This window comes from Astatotilapia calliptera, chromosome 3 (assembly GCF_900246225.1).
Source record: "Astatotilapia calliptera chromosome 3, fAstCal1.2, whole genome shotgun sequence".
Classification (NCBI taxonomy): domain Eukaryota; kingdom Metazoa; phylum Chordata; class Actinopteri; order Cichliformes; family Cichlidae; genus Astatotilapia; species Astatotilapia calliptera.
Genome location: NC_039304.1, coordinates 3968483 through 3987055, shown reverse-complemented (window position 1 = coordinate 3987055; position 18573 = coordinate 3968483). Strand labels below are relative to the sequence as shown.

Genomic DNA, 18573 nt, shown 5'->3' with positions numbered 1-18573 from the left:
TCATCTACATGCTGGCTGATAAAAGCTTTTGCGGTGCTATGAATACACTGCACTGGCTACAGTCAAAAGTCTAAATGTTTTCACATTTTTTTTAAATAAAAGACATTAAAATACATACAGTGCAGTATATGCAGTAAAATACATTGCAAAGTTGGATTAGGATTGTTATGTTTGGTCATAGGTACTGGAAAATGACTTTCATCAAACTCTTACTAAAGCTTTTAAACACAGAAATATAATGGGGGGAAAATCCCAAAGTTTAAAATCCAAAATGTTATGGCTATATATATACCTATAAAATCTATTTTATGGGTTTTAAGCTTCTTGAAAATGGAGACATAAATACTAAATCAGTACCAAAGGCGTGAGGACTTGAAAGAGGACATAAATAAGGTAACGTAAGGAGAGCATAAACTAATCAGACTGGGATATCAGAACAGAACAGGCAGGCTCATGTTTGCAGCTCCTGCATTAAATCTGTACTAGAGGTTATATTTATGTTTGTGTGCTCTGTGTAGCTGAACATCAACCTTCTGAGCTCCCAGTTAAGGCTCACTATTAATAGCATGATCATCTGCAATCAAAATGTCACCCGCACAATTTGATTAAAAAAAATATCGCAGGTCTGCCGTGCGGCACACAGAGTGACTCATCTCTGCCGGGACTCGAACCCGGAGCCTCTGGATTAGAAGTCCAGCGCGCTATTCCATTGCGCCACAGAGACTGCGCCAGGATTTCCCCTCTCTGCCAAGGTTTACATACTTCACATCCTCTCATACCGCCGCTCTCTGCATCCCCGCAGCATCAGGACCACTCTGAGCCGACATATTGGCAGTGCCTTGTTTTGACCACGAGAGGCCGCTGTTGTACAGCGATGAGGGGAGGAGTGCGTCAAGCTAGCCTGTGTGTAAGCGGAAATCCAGACTTAGTGCGTTAAAAAATAAAAGCCGCGAAGCCTGCAGATAATAATTTAACGTGTATTCGTAACTGGGGCTTTAATTTTGAAACTGCACCATCGAGACGCTAAGCGTTATTATTGTATCTTAGCGCAAGCTATTAGAATAGCCCCACAGAGCGAAAATGGTTTTTGTGGGAGCAAAATAACCAAACGTTTTATTTTTTAGGCCGAGTGTCGGTAAGTTGACGGATTTAGAAACGAAAACGATTAAAGGCTTTTCTTAAGCGTCACATAAATTAAGCGTCTGTTTTAGCGGGCGGCCTTTAATACGCTTAAATGAAATGGCTTTCTAATGTCGGCTGTTGCGTGTAGTATTTCATATCTGTGTAATGTCAATTTTACAGGCCACCGTCACCGTCGTTTTTATGTTTATGAGTGGAAATGGTGCGCAGACTCACTAAAGAGACTGACATCCTGCTGGCATTACACCAGGGTTGCATCAGAATCCAGTTGTGCACGTCCCCAGAAACCACAGAGTGCACATCTCGATTCATTCCATGTCACTCCGGGTTTTGTCCCGTCGTACAGCTGTGGAGACACTTGTCTTGCTGACAGTAGGGTTGGTTGCTACACTTTTTGTTCTGCATGAATTGCTGATCAAGCAGTGGTAATTATTGTGAATTAAGAGAAGTAAAATTAAGGAATTGACACAAAACGACTTCCACATTCCATAAAAATATCAATGATAACATTTATATTTATTATTTTTTAATGAAAGCAGTTGTCTGTATCTTTTAAAAGACAAAAACAGTCTGTGCAAGATTTCCCACAAGGTAACCTGCGCAATAGTGAGCAAGGCAGCGTAAACACGAGAACCACAGTGAATGACATCAATATCAAACCGACTCTAAACCTTTTTAAGTCTCCACGTGTGCTCGATCATCCAGGTAAGCAAATTTTCAGGGATCTCCATTTTAAGGTTGCTAGTCTTGATCTAGACTCTCTCCCTGAATTGCCAGGGGTAATCACAACACGTAATCAGTTCTGGCACACAATACATCAACATCATACTTCCTTTGGTGTATGGCTCAACACAAACCATTGTTCCAACAAAGAAACAAAAAAGAAAGAAAGAAAAACAAAAACATTTCTCTCAACCTTTTAACCTTTAGCTGGCTAGTGAAAAACTGATTTAAATCAAAGCTTTTTAACAAGTGACCATTTTATAAAAGACTAATATTGTCTCGTCTTTTAATACAATAACATCAAAACCAAGAAAACTTACTCTGACCCATGAAAACTACAAACTGTATGATATCAATAGAATTCCACAGTGGCCTCTAAAGTGGCAACACCCAGCAATGTGACAACCAGCCCCGGTTTCCCCACATCTACCCTGCAAAGGAACTTCCACCCAAATCTAATGTAACTGGCATCCTTAAAATGGATACAAGACTCAGAGTCCACAAGCACAGACACGTCCCTCAGCTTGAAATTTGAGTGCTGATATTTGGACTTTGGATTAATCGCATGCATGCAGGCTTAGAGACCGAAAGATTAACAGAAGCTAGCCACTTCACAGAAAACGTAAGGAAGACCATTTATAGAAAAGAATCTTTGGTTTCTCCAATGTCACACATTTTTCTATTTAAAGCAGATTACACAACTTCCTTCTTATACTGAAGAGAAACATGTTCTTCTGAAGTTGTGTGATGCCATTACTACTAAGGGGATCTGAAACTTCAGAGAGGGAAATAAACCGTTTACGTCCAGCAGCAGACACATGGCGCTCTTTGAGCCCGCTATACCTCGGTTTTGATTTCTGTTAGATCAGCGACCCTAATCAGTGAAACTTGATCTGCCTTTACTCGCTTTGCTTCTGAATCTTTGCTGGTATTGCCTAAGTTTTGACACTGTCTCGACACCCTTGAAAAAATAATTTGCAGAAGTGGATCTGAGAAACCGTTTGCTACGAAATTCAAAATTGTGAAATTCCGATCACAAAATATTATGTGCTGGTAATACTCGTACAGACGAATGAGGTGCATGTTGGTTACAGTATAATGACAAAATGACAGAAGGGGAAAATAACTATATAAAGAACACAATAGTATATTAAGGAAATTTGTTGCTGTTGTTCAAAAATATTTGGAAATCCATTTAAAAATATAGTTATTCGGAGAAAAAGTGGACACTAAGGCACAGTTAGACATTTTTCGAGATTATTGAATAGGAAAAAAAACATGTTTTACTCATGCTCACTGATTTGTGTGCAGTTACATCTGCACATGACATACATTTCAAACATACTCAGAGTTCCTCGAACTTCTCTGATTAGCTGTTCTGGAACTGAAATTGCAATCTCAGAGGTAATAAACTCAGAGTTTATTTTTAAAGTCGAAGTTTTGTTGAACCTCCCTCCTGGAACAGGGCCCAGGAAGAGTGCAGCAAGCTGCCAGGAAGCATACTTTAAAGAATAAAAGACAGACAGCATCAAATGGCTTGTTTGGTCCAATCTTGTGAAACAGTCGAGGACAGAAACATAAACAGTTAGTTCTCTATATCTATTATCCGTCTATATTTCACACAATATTAAGTTTGCATTATTTATTATACAGTCTTCTTAAAATTAACACGATGATAAACATATGGAGAAAATACTTACTCACTTTTTTTGCTGAGACTTAGAGCAAAAAAAAGTAAGTATAAATATGTCTGTGAAGGTTCTCAGTCATCCAGGTCATCGTAGTCAAAGGAGCTTGCAAAGAAAAGCGTCTGGACTTCTTTAAGTTACTTGAAGACATTTCACCTCTCATCCGAGAAGCTTCTTCAGTTCTAAGGTCAAATGGTGGAGAGTCCCAGATATAAACCTAGTGGGAGTTTCCCCCCACAGAGGGACAAAAGGACCCCCTGATGATCCTCTAATCGCCTGAGCCAAGGTGTGAAACTGGGTGTGGGTCCCAATCAGCCAGAGTTTCGGGTGAGTTCATTGTGAAACCTGGCCCCACCTTATCATGCGAATTCCTGAGATCAGATGGCCCAGGATGTGAGTGGGCGTTAAGGCGTCTGGGAAGGGATCTGGGATCTGGGTCTGGGAAGGGGTCGTAAACCACCGAAAGATGGTTTACGACACCAACTCTCTGCCATCTACAATCCAGTTTTGAGATCCCTTCCCAGACGCCTTAACGCCCACTCACATCCTGGGCCATCTGATCTCAGGAATTCGCATGATAAGGTGGGGCCAGGTTTCACAATGAACACACCCGAAACTGGCTGATTGGGACCCACACCCAGTTTCACACTTTGGCTCAGGCGATTAGAGGATCATCAGGGGGTCCTTTTGTCCCTCTGTGGGGGGAAACTCCCACTAGGTTTATATCTGGGACTCTCCACCATTTGACCTTAGAACTGAAGAAGCTTCTCGGATGAGAGGTGAAACGTCTTCAAGTAACTTAAAGAAGTCCAGACGCTTTCAAATTTCTTAGAGGAGAAATTAGATTTCTGTATTTTCCACATGAAGTCTAAGCTCAGTTAGCTTATCTGGAAGTCCGACACATGAACCCAAACAAACACGAGAAAGACTCAATACTTCATGAGAAATGTGTAAAAACCACAAAAAAGAAAAAAAGAAGAAAAACAATCTTACTTGTGGGACATTAAAAAAAAAACAGATCAGAGGAAGTAAAATAAAGTCGATTATAAACTTATTTTCAGCATTGAACACTATAATAATTTCATCAAAACATTTAAACACTATCACACAAAGACTTCTGTGTTTTTACACTGCGTTTAAGTGTCCAGGAGGAGAAGCCAAACTATACGTTCGACCGTGAGCACCACTGAGGTGACGAATCAGCCGTGTGACTGGCTACGGGGCAAACGTGGAAGCATTAGTTAAAAAGAAACTTAAGAAGGTGGTTTATATCTCTACTTGAGAAAAAAGTAAAAAGGTAAACAAGCACAGGGTGTTCCTTTCATCAAGGCTGATATCCTCTGTTAAAGGCCTGCTGGAGAAACATGGTGCTGTTAAAAGCTAAATCATCAGCCTCTGCTTCTGATAAAAAGTTCACCATTTCCTTCCTCCAAGAGCATGAGGTATTTCCCAGACTACTGTCCACTAACAGACCAAACAATGAGGCTGATGATTCATAAGGACATGTGGGTATAACCTTTCAGCCTTCTGGCCGTCTAAAACAAAAGACGGCAAATCTGTTCCCTGTTTTTTTGTTTTTTACTCTTAGTAAAGTAGGCAACTAAGTGATACATTCATTACATCGTATACTCTCAGAAAGCTGGGCATGTCTTTGTTTCTTATGTACAGCATACCAGGCTGCAAGAAATCCAAGGCAGTTAATACAGTTAATGGCAGCTGGACAGGGACAGTGCTCACAGGTCAACAGCAGACTGGCTCAGTAAGTCTTCCATATATATGAAGTAAAAACATTTAAGCTGTGACAGTGACACCATTGGGGCGGTGTGAAAAAGTATTTGCCCACTTAATGATTGTCACACTTACATATTTCAGGCCATCCAACAATTTTTTAGTTACATTTTAGTTACTTTTTTTTACATAGGAAACAGTAGTTTTGGATAGATTTGTTTCCTTAATGAATGAAATCATTATTTAAAACCTGCATTTTATATTCACTTGTGTTACCTAATGCTAATATTTCCTTGATAAAACATTTAAGTGTGGCAATCGGGAAGGGGGCAAATGCTTTTTCGCAGCCCTGTAAGCGGTGCAAAGGTAGTAAGTCTGTTGGGATACATGCGTGGATGACGCTGTTCTGATGTGACTCAACATTCAGGCTCAGCTCACGACCAACCGCCTACTGTCTGCTGCCGATGGGGTTGCAGTTGTTGTTGTTTCATCTGTATCAGCAGCAGACGGGTCCAAAGAGCCTCACAGTATCTGACACATGGCGGTGCAATGCAAAGCTGTGACCCTGCACTAAAATGGACGTTTGTGTTAGGCTCGATTATGTAACCGACATGATTTCCAAAAAAGGAACCACTTCGGTGTGCAAACAAAGCATGTTGATAAGGGATCAAAATGCCATGGGAGCATTGCTGTGAATACAGAATCAACTTAATGCGTTGGTATATGTTGTGTGTCACTCCATAGGGATGATAAAGACATGCAGTGTTGTATTTCCCTGTGAGATTCATGGCATCAGATTTTAGCAGCACTAAATACAAAGTGCTGAAGCAGCAGCAGCTGCTTCTAGTTGCTCTTCTTCTTTGGGAGCACGAGGGGACGTCGGGCACTTATCACCAGTCTGGCTTGTTGATTTTGGGCTCTACCACAAGAGCAATTTTACAGTTGTCTTCTTCCACCGCCATGGCCTGAAAGTTGCACAGGGCCGTCTGAAAAGAGGAAGAAGAAGAAGTAGAAAAGAAAATGTGATAGTGTTTAAGAGAAAGCCAACTGTAGCCTGGCATTCAAAGAAAAACAACAACAACAACAACAACAACAACAACAACAAATGCAGTTCTAAGAATTTGCAGTACCTCAGTGATTATGAGAAGCATGCACTTACAAAGAAAAAGAAAAGGAGAAACGAGCACACAAGTACAGCTAAGAGCAAAAAACTCACCTTATTGTTGTTGTCGCAGATATCACTGAGGAGATCCCGAGGCTCTGGTACTTTGGGAAAGATAGTATCCTTGTTTCTACACAGAGACAGTTAGATATCAGAGGTTAGCGCAGCCCCAAAAAAACAGAACAAAATAAAACCAAAACAAAGCCAACGAACAACAGGATCCATTCAGTAAGAAGAAGAGACTTTTTACTTACTTCTGGTAACACATCACAGTCAGGACTGTCAGGGTGGCAACCACCAATGGGACTGTAATCGCAAGAAACACTAATGGACTGAAGCCCGAGTCTGCTTCTGCATGCAAACACATATAAGCATTCATTTCAGCAACAATGAAACTGTTTCATGTTTCAGCCTTTGATGTTACTTTCCCCTTTCAGCTTTTTTTAATAGAGAAAATAACATGTCGGCTTCATTCATCCATTTACACCCAGGGATAAAACTATCTTCTGATTAGCAGATGACCTGCACTAGAGCCACCCCAGAGAAGAATGTATGGCCTTTATAATTTAAAAACAAATAATAAGTCAGTGCATTCTGTTTTTTATTAACACAAGATTAGAAAAAAGACACAAAACAGAAAATGACTTTACCAAAATACTGTTGGTCGGTCCACGGTGTTTCTCCTTTTTCTCCATACTTTGCTTTGATAGCCATGCTGTAGCTACAGTGAGGGACCCGGTCCAGCTCGTGTGATGTTTTTTCTTTTAGTATTATTGGACTCTGTGAAAAGTGTTTGAGGGAAACGATCGATTTGAGCCTTGAATCAGTTGATTAAAACTTCATCCTGAGAGAAACATCAGTGAGTTTGCAAAATTCAGCACGTAACCATAAAGGACAAATTTAAATATTTAATTTGGACTCATCTACTTGGGACCCTGTCGATTTCTGCCAAATATAATAACAACCGCCACTATAACTGATGAGGGTTTGTTTTTTTTTTAAATAAAAAGCTGCTTTAGCTGCTTGGAGAAAAGTCTGTAATTTTCTCCTTATTTTCTCTTCTTATTTTCTCTGGATATGATGGCTACCATCCATCCATCCATCCATCTTCATCCGCTTATCCGAGGTCGGGTCGCGGGGGTAGCAGCCTAAGCAAAGAGGTCCAGACCTCCCTCTCCCCAGCCACCTCCTCCAGCTTGTCCGGGGGAATACCAAGGCGTTCCCAGGCCAGCCGAGAGATATAATCTCTCCAGCGTGTCCTGGGTCTGCCCCGGGGCCTCCTCCCGGTGGGACATGCCTGGAACACCTCGCCCAGGAGGCGCCCAGGGGGCATCCTTGCCAGATGCCCGAACCACCTCAGCTGGCTCCTTTCGATGTGGAGCAGCAGCTGCTCTACTCTAAGCCCCTCCCGGATGGCCGAACTTCTCACCCTATCTCTAAGGGAGAGGCCAGCCACCCTTCGGAGGAAGCTCATTTCCGCCGCTTGTATCCGCGATCTCGTTCTTTCGGTCACTACCCACAGCTCGTGGCCATAGGTGAGGGTAGGGACGTAGATCGACCGGTAAATTGAGCATGATAGCTCTTGGTTTGGGAAAAATGATGGCTACCATTATTCCCAAACCAAGAGCTATCATGCTAGCATGGCTTAAGGTTGTATTTAAGCTAAGTCCTGTTCCAGAGGGAGCCCTGGAAGCTGATCCTTAGCCACTTCCTCCTCCCCCTCTGGGATTCCAAGACTTTCCCAGTTAAAAAAAAAAAAAAAAAAAGGTTATATAATCTGTCCACTGAAATATGAGTTAGCCTCTAACAGATGTCTTTTAACACAAAGGACCCCATGTCTTATATGAGCTCCCACACAATGTTTTGAACTCCTTACCGTGTCCTCCAACTTCACTCTAATGCTGGAACTCATTCTCTAAGTCAGGGGTGTCAAACTCAAATACACAGTGGGCAAAAATTCAAAACTGGAACAAAGTCGCGGGCTAACGTTAGTATTTTTTGAAATATATTTATTCCTCCAGATATAAGAATGAATCTTTTCTTATGTGCTCAAACACGTTTTGCTGAAAAACTGAATATGGAACAAGCAAAGCTTAATACTAAACAATATATATATATTAGCTGTATAATACCAGTAGGCCAGCTCTAATAGTAATTTGGTATGGCTTCACGGGCCAAATGTAATTAGGCTGTGGGCCAAATTTGGCCCGCGGGCCAGAGTTTGACACCTATGCTCTAAGTGCTTTCAGTTATTCGTTTTTTAACACAATCGTAACACACATTACTTTAAACTAATGGACATGACAGACAAAGTAAGATAGTATTGTTGTTATTCTTACTTTTAGTTGACCACACTTAGTGTAATTTATTATATATTCCCACTCGTCCTGTGCAATCACTTCAGGAGGGTACCAAGTAATATTAAATTGATTCCCACTTTTCTCGACTTTCCAGTTAAGGGGCGGTGGTCTCACTGCACAGAGAATAACAGACAGATGTTGCAGTTAGTACAAGCTAGCCAGAGGTGCCTTAAATGCAAATCATAATGCAAAACAGTGTGTATTTTGCCTTTCGAAAAGTTGGTAGTTCTAGATTGTGTCATAAAATACACAGTGCTAGATACACACAGATGCATGCCACCCCCCCCCCCCCCCACACACACACACACACACACACCATGATAACAGCTAAAATATTTCCAAGAAAGGAGAGAAAGAACAAATTATACCCCAGAAACTGAATGAGGAAGCACAAAATATTTCAACACAAGTTTCCTCTCGCATTACTTTTAAATTCTGAATTAGCACTGACCACTACACAGCTTACCAAAGCGAATGAGGCGTTTAAGGAAGGTGTTCCTGACAGTTTTGTTGTTCAGTGTTGTGTTAAACAAGACGCTTATAATATGTTGTGTGCTCACTGGCAGATAACAGCCAGTCCTCAGATCATCAGTGTAAGTATACGATGGGCATTCTTCTATTCCACTGACGATTTCATCCCACTCATCCTCAGACCTTGGAAACATAAAGAAAAAGGTGATTTACTTTTCTACCAACACACGGTATATTCCAAAAGGAAAGGACAAAACAATGAACTAATAATAAGACACTGGCATGCTTTTGCCTCTCGGTGCTGGTGAATAGAATAAGCAGGGGAAATGTGTTTCTTGCTAATGTGCAACAACAGCATCACATAGACTGTGGGACTCAGCCACCGAATAAAATAATAAAATTTGAAGTATTTCTTTAATCTCGTGACATTTTGTTGGATATTTTAAATGCAAAATGTAATAACTGTGTTTAACAAAGAAGCCACCCGGTGGGAAACAGCCAGTTATCAATACCATGTACAATATTTGTACCTACAGTACAAGTTTGGACACAATTGTGACGCATGAATGTGTTGAAACCTAGAGTGTCAACGCATTCATTAGAACTACAGCCTTTTGCTACGTGGACTAGCGATGCTGCAGTTTTATGCAATGTTTTGTAAAGTTTTGTGATGCAAAAAACAAAAACATTTTAATTTAAGATACTAATTTAACATCTATGAAACTGTATAATTAAACAGTTTCTTTTACTTCCTTATTTGTGCTCTCACTGGGAAACAAAGAAGACAAAAGTTCATAGGAAAATGGGTCTTTGTTGCAGCCTAACAAAACAGGAGTGACTTCTGGATTCAGTCTCGTCTTGGTAACAATATTGTGCAAATACCATGATGTTCACATAATAATGTCATTGTCACCTTCGTTATCTGAGACACTTTAAAAAGTTTATGTTGACAATGAACTTCTCGACGATGTCGACGGGTGAGGCAATAGAGGCGCTATTGTGAAAGTTAGCCTTTGTGCTTTGGATACAAGAGTGCAGTCATAACACATTTGAAGCAACAACTTAAACACACAATTCTCACATCTTTGAGTAATTTCAACAGCATCCTGACAAAATCAGTGGACAGTGAGGAATAACACTCTCCAAGTGAATGCCAATATGTACATACAACCTTCCCAGAGGTCATCTCAATCAACGAGTCAGAGGGGTATACTGCAAGTAAAAGTTTGAACCTAAAACCCCTGCTGGAGATCAAAGTTATCACTGTTAAGCAGAGCTTTCTGCTTCAGCTTCTGAGCGTGCTCATATAAAAAGCAGCATTTCACAGGTCATAAGACTCTTCTTCCACAAAAAATGATCCCCGTGAGCGCCCCCTACCCATTCCCTTATAATGATATGAGGATATAATGATTATAATTCCTTATAATGCTAGTGTAACGGGGGAAAATTCACATTTAGATTTAGGTCTGTAGAACTTTACTGTTGGATTTAGTTTGACCTTTTCCTTCTTAGATGAAGGATGTGTGTGTGTCAATATGACCTGGTGAAAACTTCTTAGATATGCTTAACGATGTTTCACTAAGTTAACCTCTAATTGTTAGGGAAACTCACAAGAAGACCAGTGCCAGGTGCTGCCTGGAAAATAGATAGTGGGAAAGTCTTCCCTGGCCAGCAACAGCCCGGGTGGGACAAAAGACTGTTGTAACTGAAAAGATACAAAGAGTGTGTGTGATGTTATCAAAGGGACGCTGGGAAATCCCAAGGTTAGCGCTCTCGTGACTGTAGAACTGTGATGTTTGATGTGTGTTAGCTTTCCTGCATCCAGCAATTACATTAGCTTGACCACAGCTGACTGTGTTGCAGACTTTAATAACAGAAATTTCACCCACACTAGGCACAGTTTGCTCTTCACTCAGTGGTTTTAGTATTCACGCCTAACAACCTGCACATATAAAACACCATTATATATATATAGTAGAGAATTTATAATACACTTGAAATGATGTAAATAAAAGACTCAGTGAAAATGTGGTGCTTATAGCCGATTTACAAAGAAATGCTCTGCTCCTGAACTTGTTACGTGTTCACTACAAGTTAGCGTAGTGATTTAGCCAGTTAAAAACAGAGCCACTTTCGTAATACAGAAACCTCTCACTTTACGCTCGACAGCTCGCGAGACATTTATCTAAGTTAGTTGACTCCGCAGGGTGTGGTAGGTTATTTACAGCAGAAACACCTCATTTAAGTGTTAGGGTCATGGATAACAGTGGAGCTCTGTGGCCCAGACGGATTAAACATATACCTCTCCAATATTATCTTTGATGCACTGGCTACCGGGCAGTGTGGATGAAAATTTAAAATACCTTCTTCTAATGCAGGTGCCCTTTAAATAATCACCAAGCTGCACATTAAATGTACCATTTTACCCCAAAAGAGCACTTCTGTGTCAGAGCACAGACCTGCCTCCAGGTTCCTCCCCTGGGACAGCCCTAGGTAAGAGCAGGGGTGAATAATTCTGGTTTTGTTCAGCCAATGCAAAAACTGAGTTAATGTGTAACTGAGTCCTGCTGCTCATTCTAATAAGAAATGTTCTTATGCTCTCTCATGACACATCTCCCCTCCCCTTTGGTGAGGCTCATACATTTAATATAAAGTCATGTTGCTGTTGATGTGACAAAGAGAGTGAGAGTGGGAAGCTGCCACTTCCTTTATATGTGTGTTAAATTATTATTTATGATAATTCTGTGTGCCCTTTAAAACAAAAGAGGGCAATAGGACTACACTGAACGAGCAGCAGAGTTTCTCTTTGTACAATTCAGCAGGTCTTGGGTTTCCTATGTAAACTGGTAACATATCTTATGCTCTGGATTGGCAATATAAAAGTTAAATAAATAAAAATGCGTTTGGATACATGATCCCCACTTGTGTCCAAGATCACTTCATTTTTATGGATTGTCATGCAGAAAACCGCTGTGTTGCTTTAGTTCATTTCAGTATTTGCTTTTGGGTTTCTTTGTTTTTTCTTTTTTTCTTTTTCTTTTTACTTGCAACGTATTTGTTTCAAGTTTGTGAAGACGTTTACTTAATTTGCTTAGGTTTTGCCTATTTAAATACATGACCTTAAACGGCAGTCCATTGGGATATCAGGGCTCCGGCGTGTTACAGTTGGCTTGAGTTAACACTTAACCCTCTTCATTTAATGTTACATTGCCAAATATGGTTTGGTTTTGTATGCATAAATCCCCACACCCCCAACAAACAGCCTGCAGCTGGCAAAAAAGACAGAGCCATTAAACACAAGAATTTAGCCCTGATTGAACTCTGGCTCATTACTTCCACTTCAGCTCAGAGTGACCACTGACTATCAGGAAGTGTTGCAAAATTACAAAACTACCTGTACTGCGTAATGCTGAATTTCTATTTCTTTAAACTGCATAATAAAAAAGCACATACTTGTAGAAGAAACGGAGATCTGCGGCGATACCGGTTGGTGACCATGAGCAGTTTGTTTGCTTTGGGGAGTGGACGTAGCACTGAAAATCTGTCACCAGCTCTGAGAGCGACAGAGACACAGACACAGATTAATAATCAAACACATAGACAGCAATTTGCTTCATATGTGGCTCAAAAGCATTTTTTTACAACAAAGCAGAGTCAGTGGTGAGAATTACCTGGATTAGTTTCACTGACGACCACTGGCTCGCTTGATGACTTATTCCAAAAACTTCTGATAGACACATTTAAGACGTTTCCATTCATTAACCCCTTCAAAACTAAGGAAGTGCCCTGCTATTAAGAGAAAAAGAGAAGAAAAAAACTAATTTGAGTAAACAGTCTAAACCAATCCCAGATCTTTTGTTTGAAGAACTGACTAACCAACCAGACATAGTTGTGGTGTACATGCAGAACAAAAGGGTTGTGGTAATAGATGTAGCAATACCGAGAGAGAAACATCAGGAAGAAGGAACACAAGAAGCCCGAGAAACACCAAAGGCTGAGAGAAGATGTGGAGGGTGAAGACAACAGTGGTCCGGTTACCACGCGAGATCTAGAAAGCCCAGGACTCAGTGCCACACATACACACAGCTATAGCTGTCATGGCTTAAAACATGTGAGGTCCACAAGAGTGCAGCTGGAGAAACGGTACGCTGCAACACAACACAGTCTTCCCCTCAAAACTTAAAATAGCGGTTGTCTATACAAAATCTAGAAATTACTCAAACCTACTTTTCATATCTGAAAATGTCTTTCAGCAGTATGCAAATAATGAGTCTCTACTTCCAGGAGGTGGTTGAGATTACTTGCAGTCTCTTAGCAGCGGTCTTTCCGGGAATTATTGGTTATTAACTGATGAAAGACTTTTAAATTATGGGGTATAAACGTTGTGTAATCACAATGAATATACGAGGTTTTAAAGTAAGCATATACACATATAAGCGTACTTACAGTGGATTCATATTTTTGTCCGTTTGTATTTGTAGACACTTTATACTGGTAATCGACAGAATTCTCTGGTGGTACCCAGGTCACGTTATGATCAAAGTCGTTAATCCTCCGCAGGGACACATTTCGTGGTGGTAAGATTTCGCCTTAGTGAAGGAGGAGAAAGAACAGAAAATGAGTCAACATCTGCAGGATCAGCGAATAAAGACGATTTATGTGGCTCGCCAAGCAAGCTGTTGCGCTGAGCCAGTCACTCAGGAGGGAAAAAAATCTTTCCCTCAAGGCACAGCTGTTACGCACACTTCTGCACTGCTGAACAGTCTATTTACCAGATCTGATCCTGCTTTCGGATTTCTACGTGGATAATTTAAAAAAGTCAGATTCCTCCTGTTTCTGTCACGTAAACAGAATCCGGATTGGAATACTAACATGGGGGTGCGCTGAGAGGATTTACACGCGCGATTTACACGAAACACATTCTCCCACAAAGTTTTCTCTTTTTCCAGAGTCCGTTTTACTGTTCCGCTACACAGTGGCGAATGCCAGACGTGACGTCACTAGTGGGAATCACCGCAAATGACCCGAGCGAGAAAACTGGGAAAAGGTGTCAAAGAAGCAGGCAATAACAAAAACCCAGGTAAATGTGTTGTAAGCGTGGACGTGTAGATCGTCTTACCGTGACTGGACTCGATCGTCAGAGACAGGCAGCACAGAACTAACAAACTTGGGAACATCCTGCTGATCCCGTGTGTTCAGCTCTCCCCCTGAAAACTTTCTATCTCCTGAGTTTCTGTTGTGAGGAGAGCGGGGGAAGCGCTCTTGAAACGGGGTCCCCTGCTTCTCAGACTCTGTGTGGTCACAGCTGTTCAGAAGGCAAAAGCAGAGAGACGTCTGCCATGTCTCTGATCTACTTTCGCTTCCAGCTTCTTGGGAGGAAGGCACAGAAAAATAGTGGGAGGCTGGAAGTGGGTGGTACGCTTCCTCCTTCTGATGTAGACACGCTGACGCACGCACTGACATGTTGTGCTTTCTTCCGTTTTTTAGGAGTCATATTTTTCAGTACACATATTCTATTTTTTATGTAAAACAAATAACCTATGATAAACCTTCGCACAACTACTAAGACACATTTGTAAGTTTCAGAACTCTAACCAAACAAAATCTAACAAACAGGGGCGTAAAGACAAAAAAACAAACAAACATTGGCTGCTGCTGGTCCCCCAACAGCCGGTAGAATGTGCTGTGTGGAGTGAGAACGTGTTAAGACCTGCAGGTAGTCTGTAAGTATGTGAAAACGTTTAAAGGCTTGGACAAAGATTCACGTTTTATTGTCATGTACAGATAAAAAGTATAGCCACATTTATCCATAATGAAATTCTTTGGCTTGTGCTCCTCAGCTTTACATGAGCATATAGAGAGTGTGCAGAAAAGGAGAGAAAAAAAGTATTAAATATTAGAGAGTTGAGACGAGTTGGTATTTACGCGTTTGTGCAAGAGTATTTACAGGTTGTGCAAAGTTGTGCAACGAGCATTTAAGTGGCATTTGTTGAAGTGATGGTGTGCAGAATCCTGTAATTGTAGTGAGTGTGTAGTGGTGTGTATGGAATATCAGCAGTTCAAAGGTCTGATGGCTTGTGAGTAAAAACTGTCTCTGTGTCTGGTAGTGCGGGTCTGGATGCTCCTGAGCCGCCTGCCGGACGGCAGGAGTGTGAAAAGTCTGTGGCTGGGATCCGCTGCGTCTTACTTATGCAGCATGGCTGGCAGTTCACCTCTCACCAGCCTCTGCAGAGCTTTGCGGTCCAGAGCATTACAGCTGCTGTACCAAGTGCTGATGAAACCAGTCAGAATACTTTAAATGGTGCATCGATAGAAGTTTGTAAGTATTCTGGGGTTCATTCTGAATCTTCTGAAGAAGAGCCGCTGTCTTGCTGCTTTTATGATCACACCAACATGGTGTGACCAGCTCAGATCCTCGCCGATGTTGATGCCCAGGAATCTGAAGCAGCTGACTCTCTCCACCTCTGCTCCTTCGACGTGGATGAGGGTGTGGCCTCCTCTCTGCAGTCTCCTGTAATCCACGATGAGCTCCTTGGTTTTGCTGACGTTAAGCAGCAGGTTGTTGTCGCCGCACCATGATGTCAGGACATCTGCCAGCTGGTGGGCACATGCTTTGAAAACTCGACCTGGAATGTTGTCTGGTCCAGGAGCTTTCAGAGTGTTTACTTTCCTGAAGTATTTACACACGACTGCCTGAGATATCTGAAGAGGGCAGCACAAAGGTCACAATACACCAACACAGTGTAACCATGTGCTTACATCAGGCTCTGCATCTCTGCACCAGTTGTAGACTAACATGGTCTTCTTGCAGCCAAGCAGGCGTAGACAGCTAACAACACTAGGTTTGCACAAGTCATTCACAAGCATCACTCCAACAGGATTAAAACTTTATTTTTTAAAAACAATATTTTACTGTAAAGTTGATGTTCAGTCATTTAAGAAGACAACATGATCAGATTTCTTGTTATGCTATTCTATCCAAGTTTATCAGGGACATTTTACCTTTTTAATGCTGCAATGTCTGAAATGTTGTGTCATTGCGTTTTTAGCTTGTGATGCCTTGTAGGACCTGGTGTCCTGAGTGTGATCACGTATTTATGAGCAAAAGGCACACGGGAACAACAGCTGTTGTTGCTTTCTACACATGCTATTGTTTTTGTAACCTTGAGATGTTTCAGCGTGTCGCAACATTAAGAGACATTTTTTTGTTTTTGCAAAGCTACCATCTGTGACCATTACACCGTGGTGCATGCAAATAATATTTTAATGATGTCTTGTGAAACTTGTACCTTCATATTTCATGTTTTTTACATGTTAGCGGTGCATGCCGTGGCTGTAGACCCAATTTAATTGTTTATACATTAGTTAAAAAATAGAAAAATAACACCTCTCATGTCATTCTTGGCTGGTATAGTCAAAGAAACGGGGCAGTGAGAGAGTCACACATGGCCGTTTTATATTTAATTTTGACAGCAGGTGGGAAGCAAGGTCACGTCATGTATGAGCATATTTACAGTAGTTTCCTCGCTGCCTGCCTCACTAGTTTTCGTAGATATCTGCAGTTTCTGAGTAAATGCCGCTGTGGAGCCAAATTCCCCAAAAAATGTTGAGACATCTGTTTAACAGTACAGATATAAATGGGAACCTTGGGAATCTTTTCTTCGGAGGAACTCTGCCTCTTTGAAAATCCAGCTGAAAACAGCTGGTGGAATAAATGCGCTGCATCCAGTAACACTTGCTTTTCTAGTCTTTTGTTCCTATTTATTTATTTTTTGCTTTTTTGGGATGCGTTGCTGCCAACAAATTCAAACTGAGTTCATATTTTTCTTTTCATGAAATAGTAAAGCGTCTCAGTTCACTCATCTGATGTTTTCTTTGTGCTATTGTGAATAAAACATGTTTGAGATTTCCGCTTTTCTGCCCATCAGTCTTATTCCTTTGTCCTCTCAAAAACTGAAAGCACAAACACGCACGTCGGTGATAGCAAACAGGTTAAATGTTTGACACCCACATAAAAGTATTTACTTATATGTCCATTATCTTCATGCTACGTGTGGTTGGTTTATGTTGACCAATGAAATACGTTGCTGAGAGAGAGGAGGGTGAGGAGAGCAATTGAGGATGTGCAAATGAGGAAGGTCAAAAGACTTCTTCAATAATCTGAGGGGTAGGGTCAAGATTTGGAACAAATACCATGAAAGCGTGGATCCATCTTGGTTTGTATGGGTATTTAAGGGTTCTGGTGGTGGTGTTATGGTTTGGGGATCATTTTGGGGACTTTGGGCTTTTTTTTTTTAAGCCAAATGTTGATTTAGCTGCCACAGCCTCCTTGAGAATTGTTGCAGGCCATGTCCATCCCTTCAAGACCACAGTATTCCCATCTTCTTCCAGCAGGATAACACGCCATGTCACAAAGCCCAACTGGTCTAAAACATCGTAAACTTAAACTTGAACATAACGATGAGTCAAATGACCATCACGGTCAGCAGATCACTGTCTAATAGAGCATCTTTGGGATGTGGCTAAACAGGAAAGTCACATCATGGATGTGCGGCCAACAAATTTGCTGCAGATTTGATGTTGTTGTGTCAATATGGACCAGAATCTCTGATGAATGTTTCCAGCATCTTGTATCTATGCAATGAAGAACTGATGCAGTTCTGATGGCAAAAAGAGGTTCAACCCACTATTAGCTATGTGTAAGTAATGAAGTAACTGATGTCCGACCCTGTTCTCCAGGCAGAGAAAGAGCATGGACAGCCACTCATACCTTCAAGCAAAGACTTATAAAAATGGACTGTCGTCTGTGGCACAATACATGGTTTAGTGGGGTAAAAAAGTTCTTTGTCATTGTCACCTCAGTGTTTTGAAATCAGCTGAGCAGGGCTGGATCTGACAGATAAACAGACACTGTGTGCTCATACAGTATTCACATGCCCAGCCTAAAACCTTTATACACTTGTTTTTGCAGCAACTCCCCCTGCTGGCCAGTAGAACAAAGTGCAGGTTTACAACTCCATTGCAATGGCCTCACTTTTTAAAGATTTCACGCAAATGCGTCAGTTTATTTAAAGCCTATTTTTGTTTGCTATGACTTCACAGCAGCCAAAAAGGGAAAAATAGGTTGATCATTAAAAAAATGATAAAAAAAAACCCCAAACTCAGTGTCTGAAGCCTCATATAAGCTTTAGAAAGAGCGTTATTGTTCTGCCCTTCTTCACTTACATCATGAGATCCTGTTTCAGTGCTCATACAGGAACCTGACTATTGTTTTAAGAATGAGCTGAAAAACTGAGCTTCT

General features: G+C 41.1%; 1 protein-coding gene and 1 non-coding gene across 3 annotated transcripts; both read right to left on the bottom strand.

Moving 5' to 3' along the window:
* Window positions 1-650: 650 nt before the first annotated feature.
* Window positions 651-724, bottom strand: trnar-ucu (transfer RNA arginine (anticodon UCU)). The gene has a single exon. It is a non-coding gene; the product is annotated as a tRNA-Arg (tRNA).
* A 4075-nt stretch (window positions 725-4799) lies between these two features.
* il13ra1 (interleukin 13 receptor, alpha 1) lies at window positions 4800-14684 on the bottom strand. 2 transcript variants are annotated; one of them, XM_026160169.1, is made up of 10 exons: window positions 14392-14684; window positions 13719-13861; window positions 12944-13061; window positions 12726-12825; window positions 9268-9455; window positions 8781-8914; window positions 7092-7221; window positions 6696-6792; window positions 6496-6571; window positions 4800-6265 (listed from the first exon to the last, which is right to left on the bottom strand). In XM_026160169.1, exons 1-10 carry the CDS (start codon window positions 14447-14449, stop codon window positions 6170-6172), a joined length of 1140 nt encoding a protein of 379 aa, XP_026015954.1. In that variant the 5' UTR covers window positions 14450-14684; the 3' UTR covers window positions 4800-6169. The 2 variants fall into 2 exon arrangements, with proteins under 2 accessions (XP_026015954.1, XP_026015961.1); XM_026160176.1 differs by having other exon boundaries at window positions 12944-13058.
* Between the last annotated feature and the right edge of the window lie 3889 nt (window positions 14685-18573).

What these genes read in the sequence shown, in the direction of transcription:
- il13ra1 (XM_026160169.1), bottom strand. Translation starts at nt 14,449, where the DNA reads ATGTTCCCAAGTTTGTTAGTTCTGTGCTGCCTGTCTCTGACGATCGAG. An exon ending in CGTCAGTGAAACTAATCCAG is followed by an intron (nt 12,826 to 12,943) that starts GTAATTCTCACC and finishes TGTCGCTCTCAG; the next exon opens with AGCTGGTGACAGATTTTCAG. An exon ending in GATCTCCGTTTCTTCTACAA is followed by an intron (nt 9,456 to 12,725) that starts GTATGTGCTTTT and finishes TATGTTTCCAAG; the next exon opens with GTCTGAGGATGAGTGGGATG.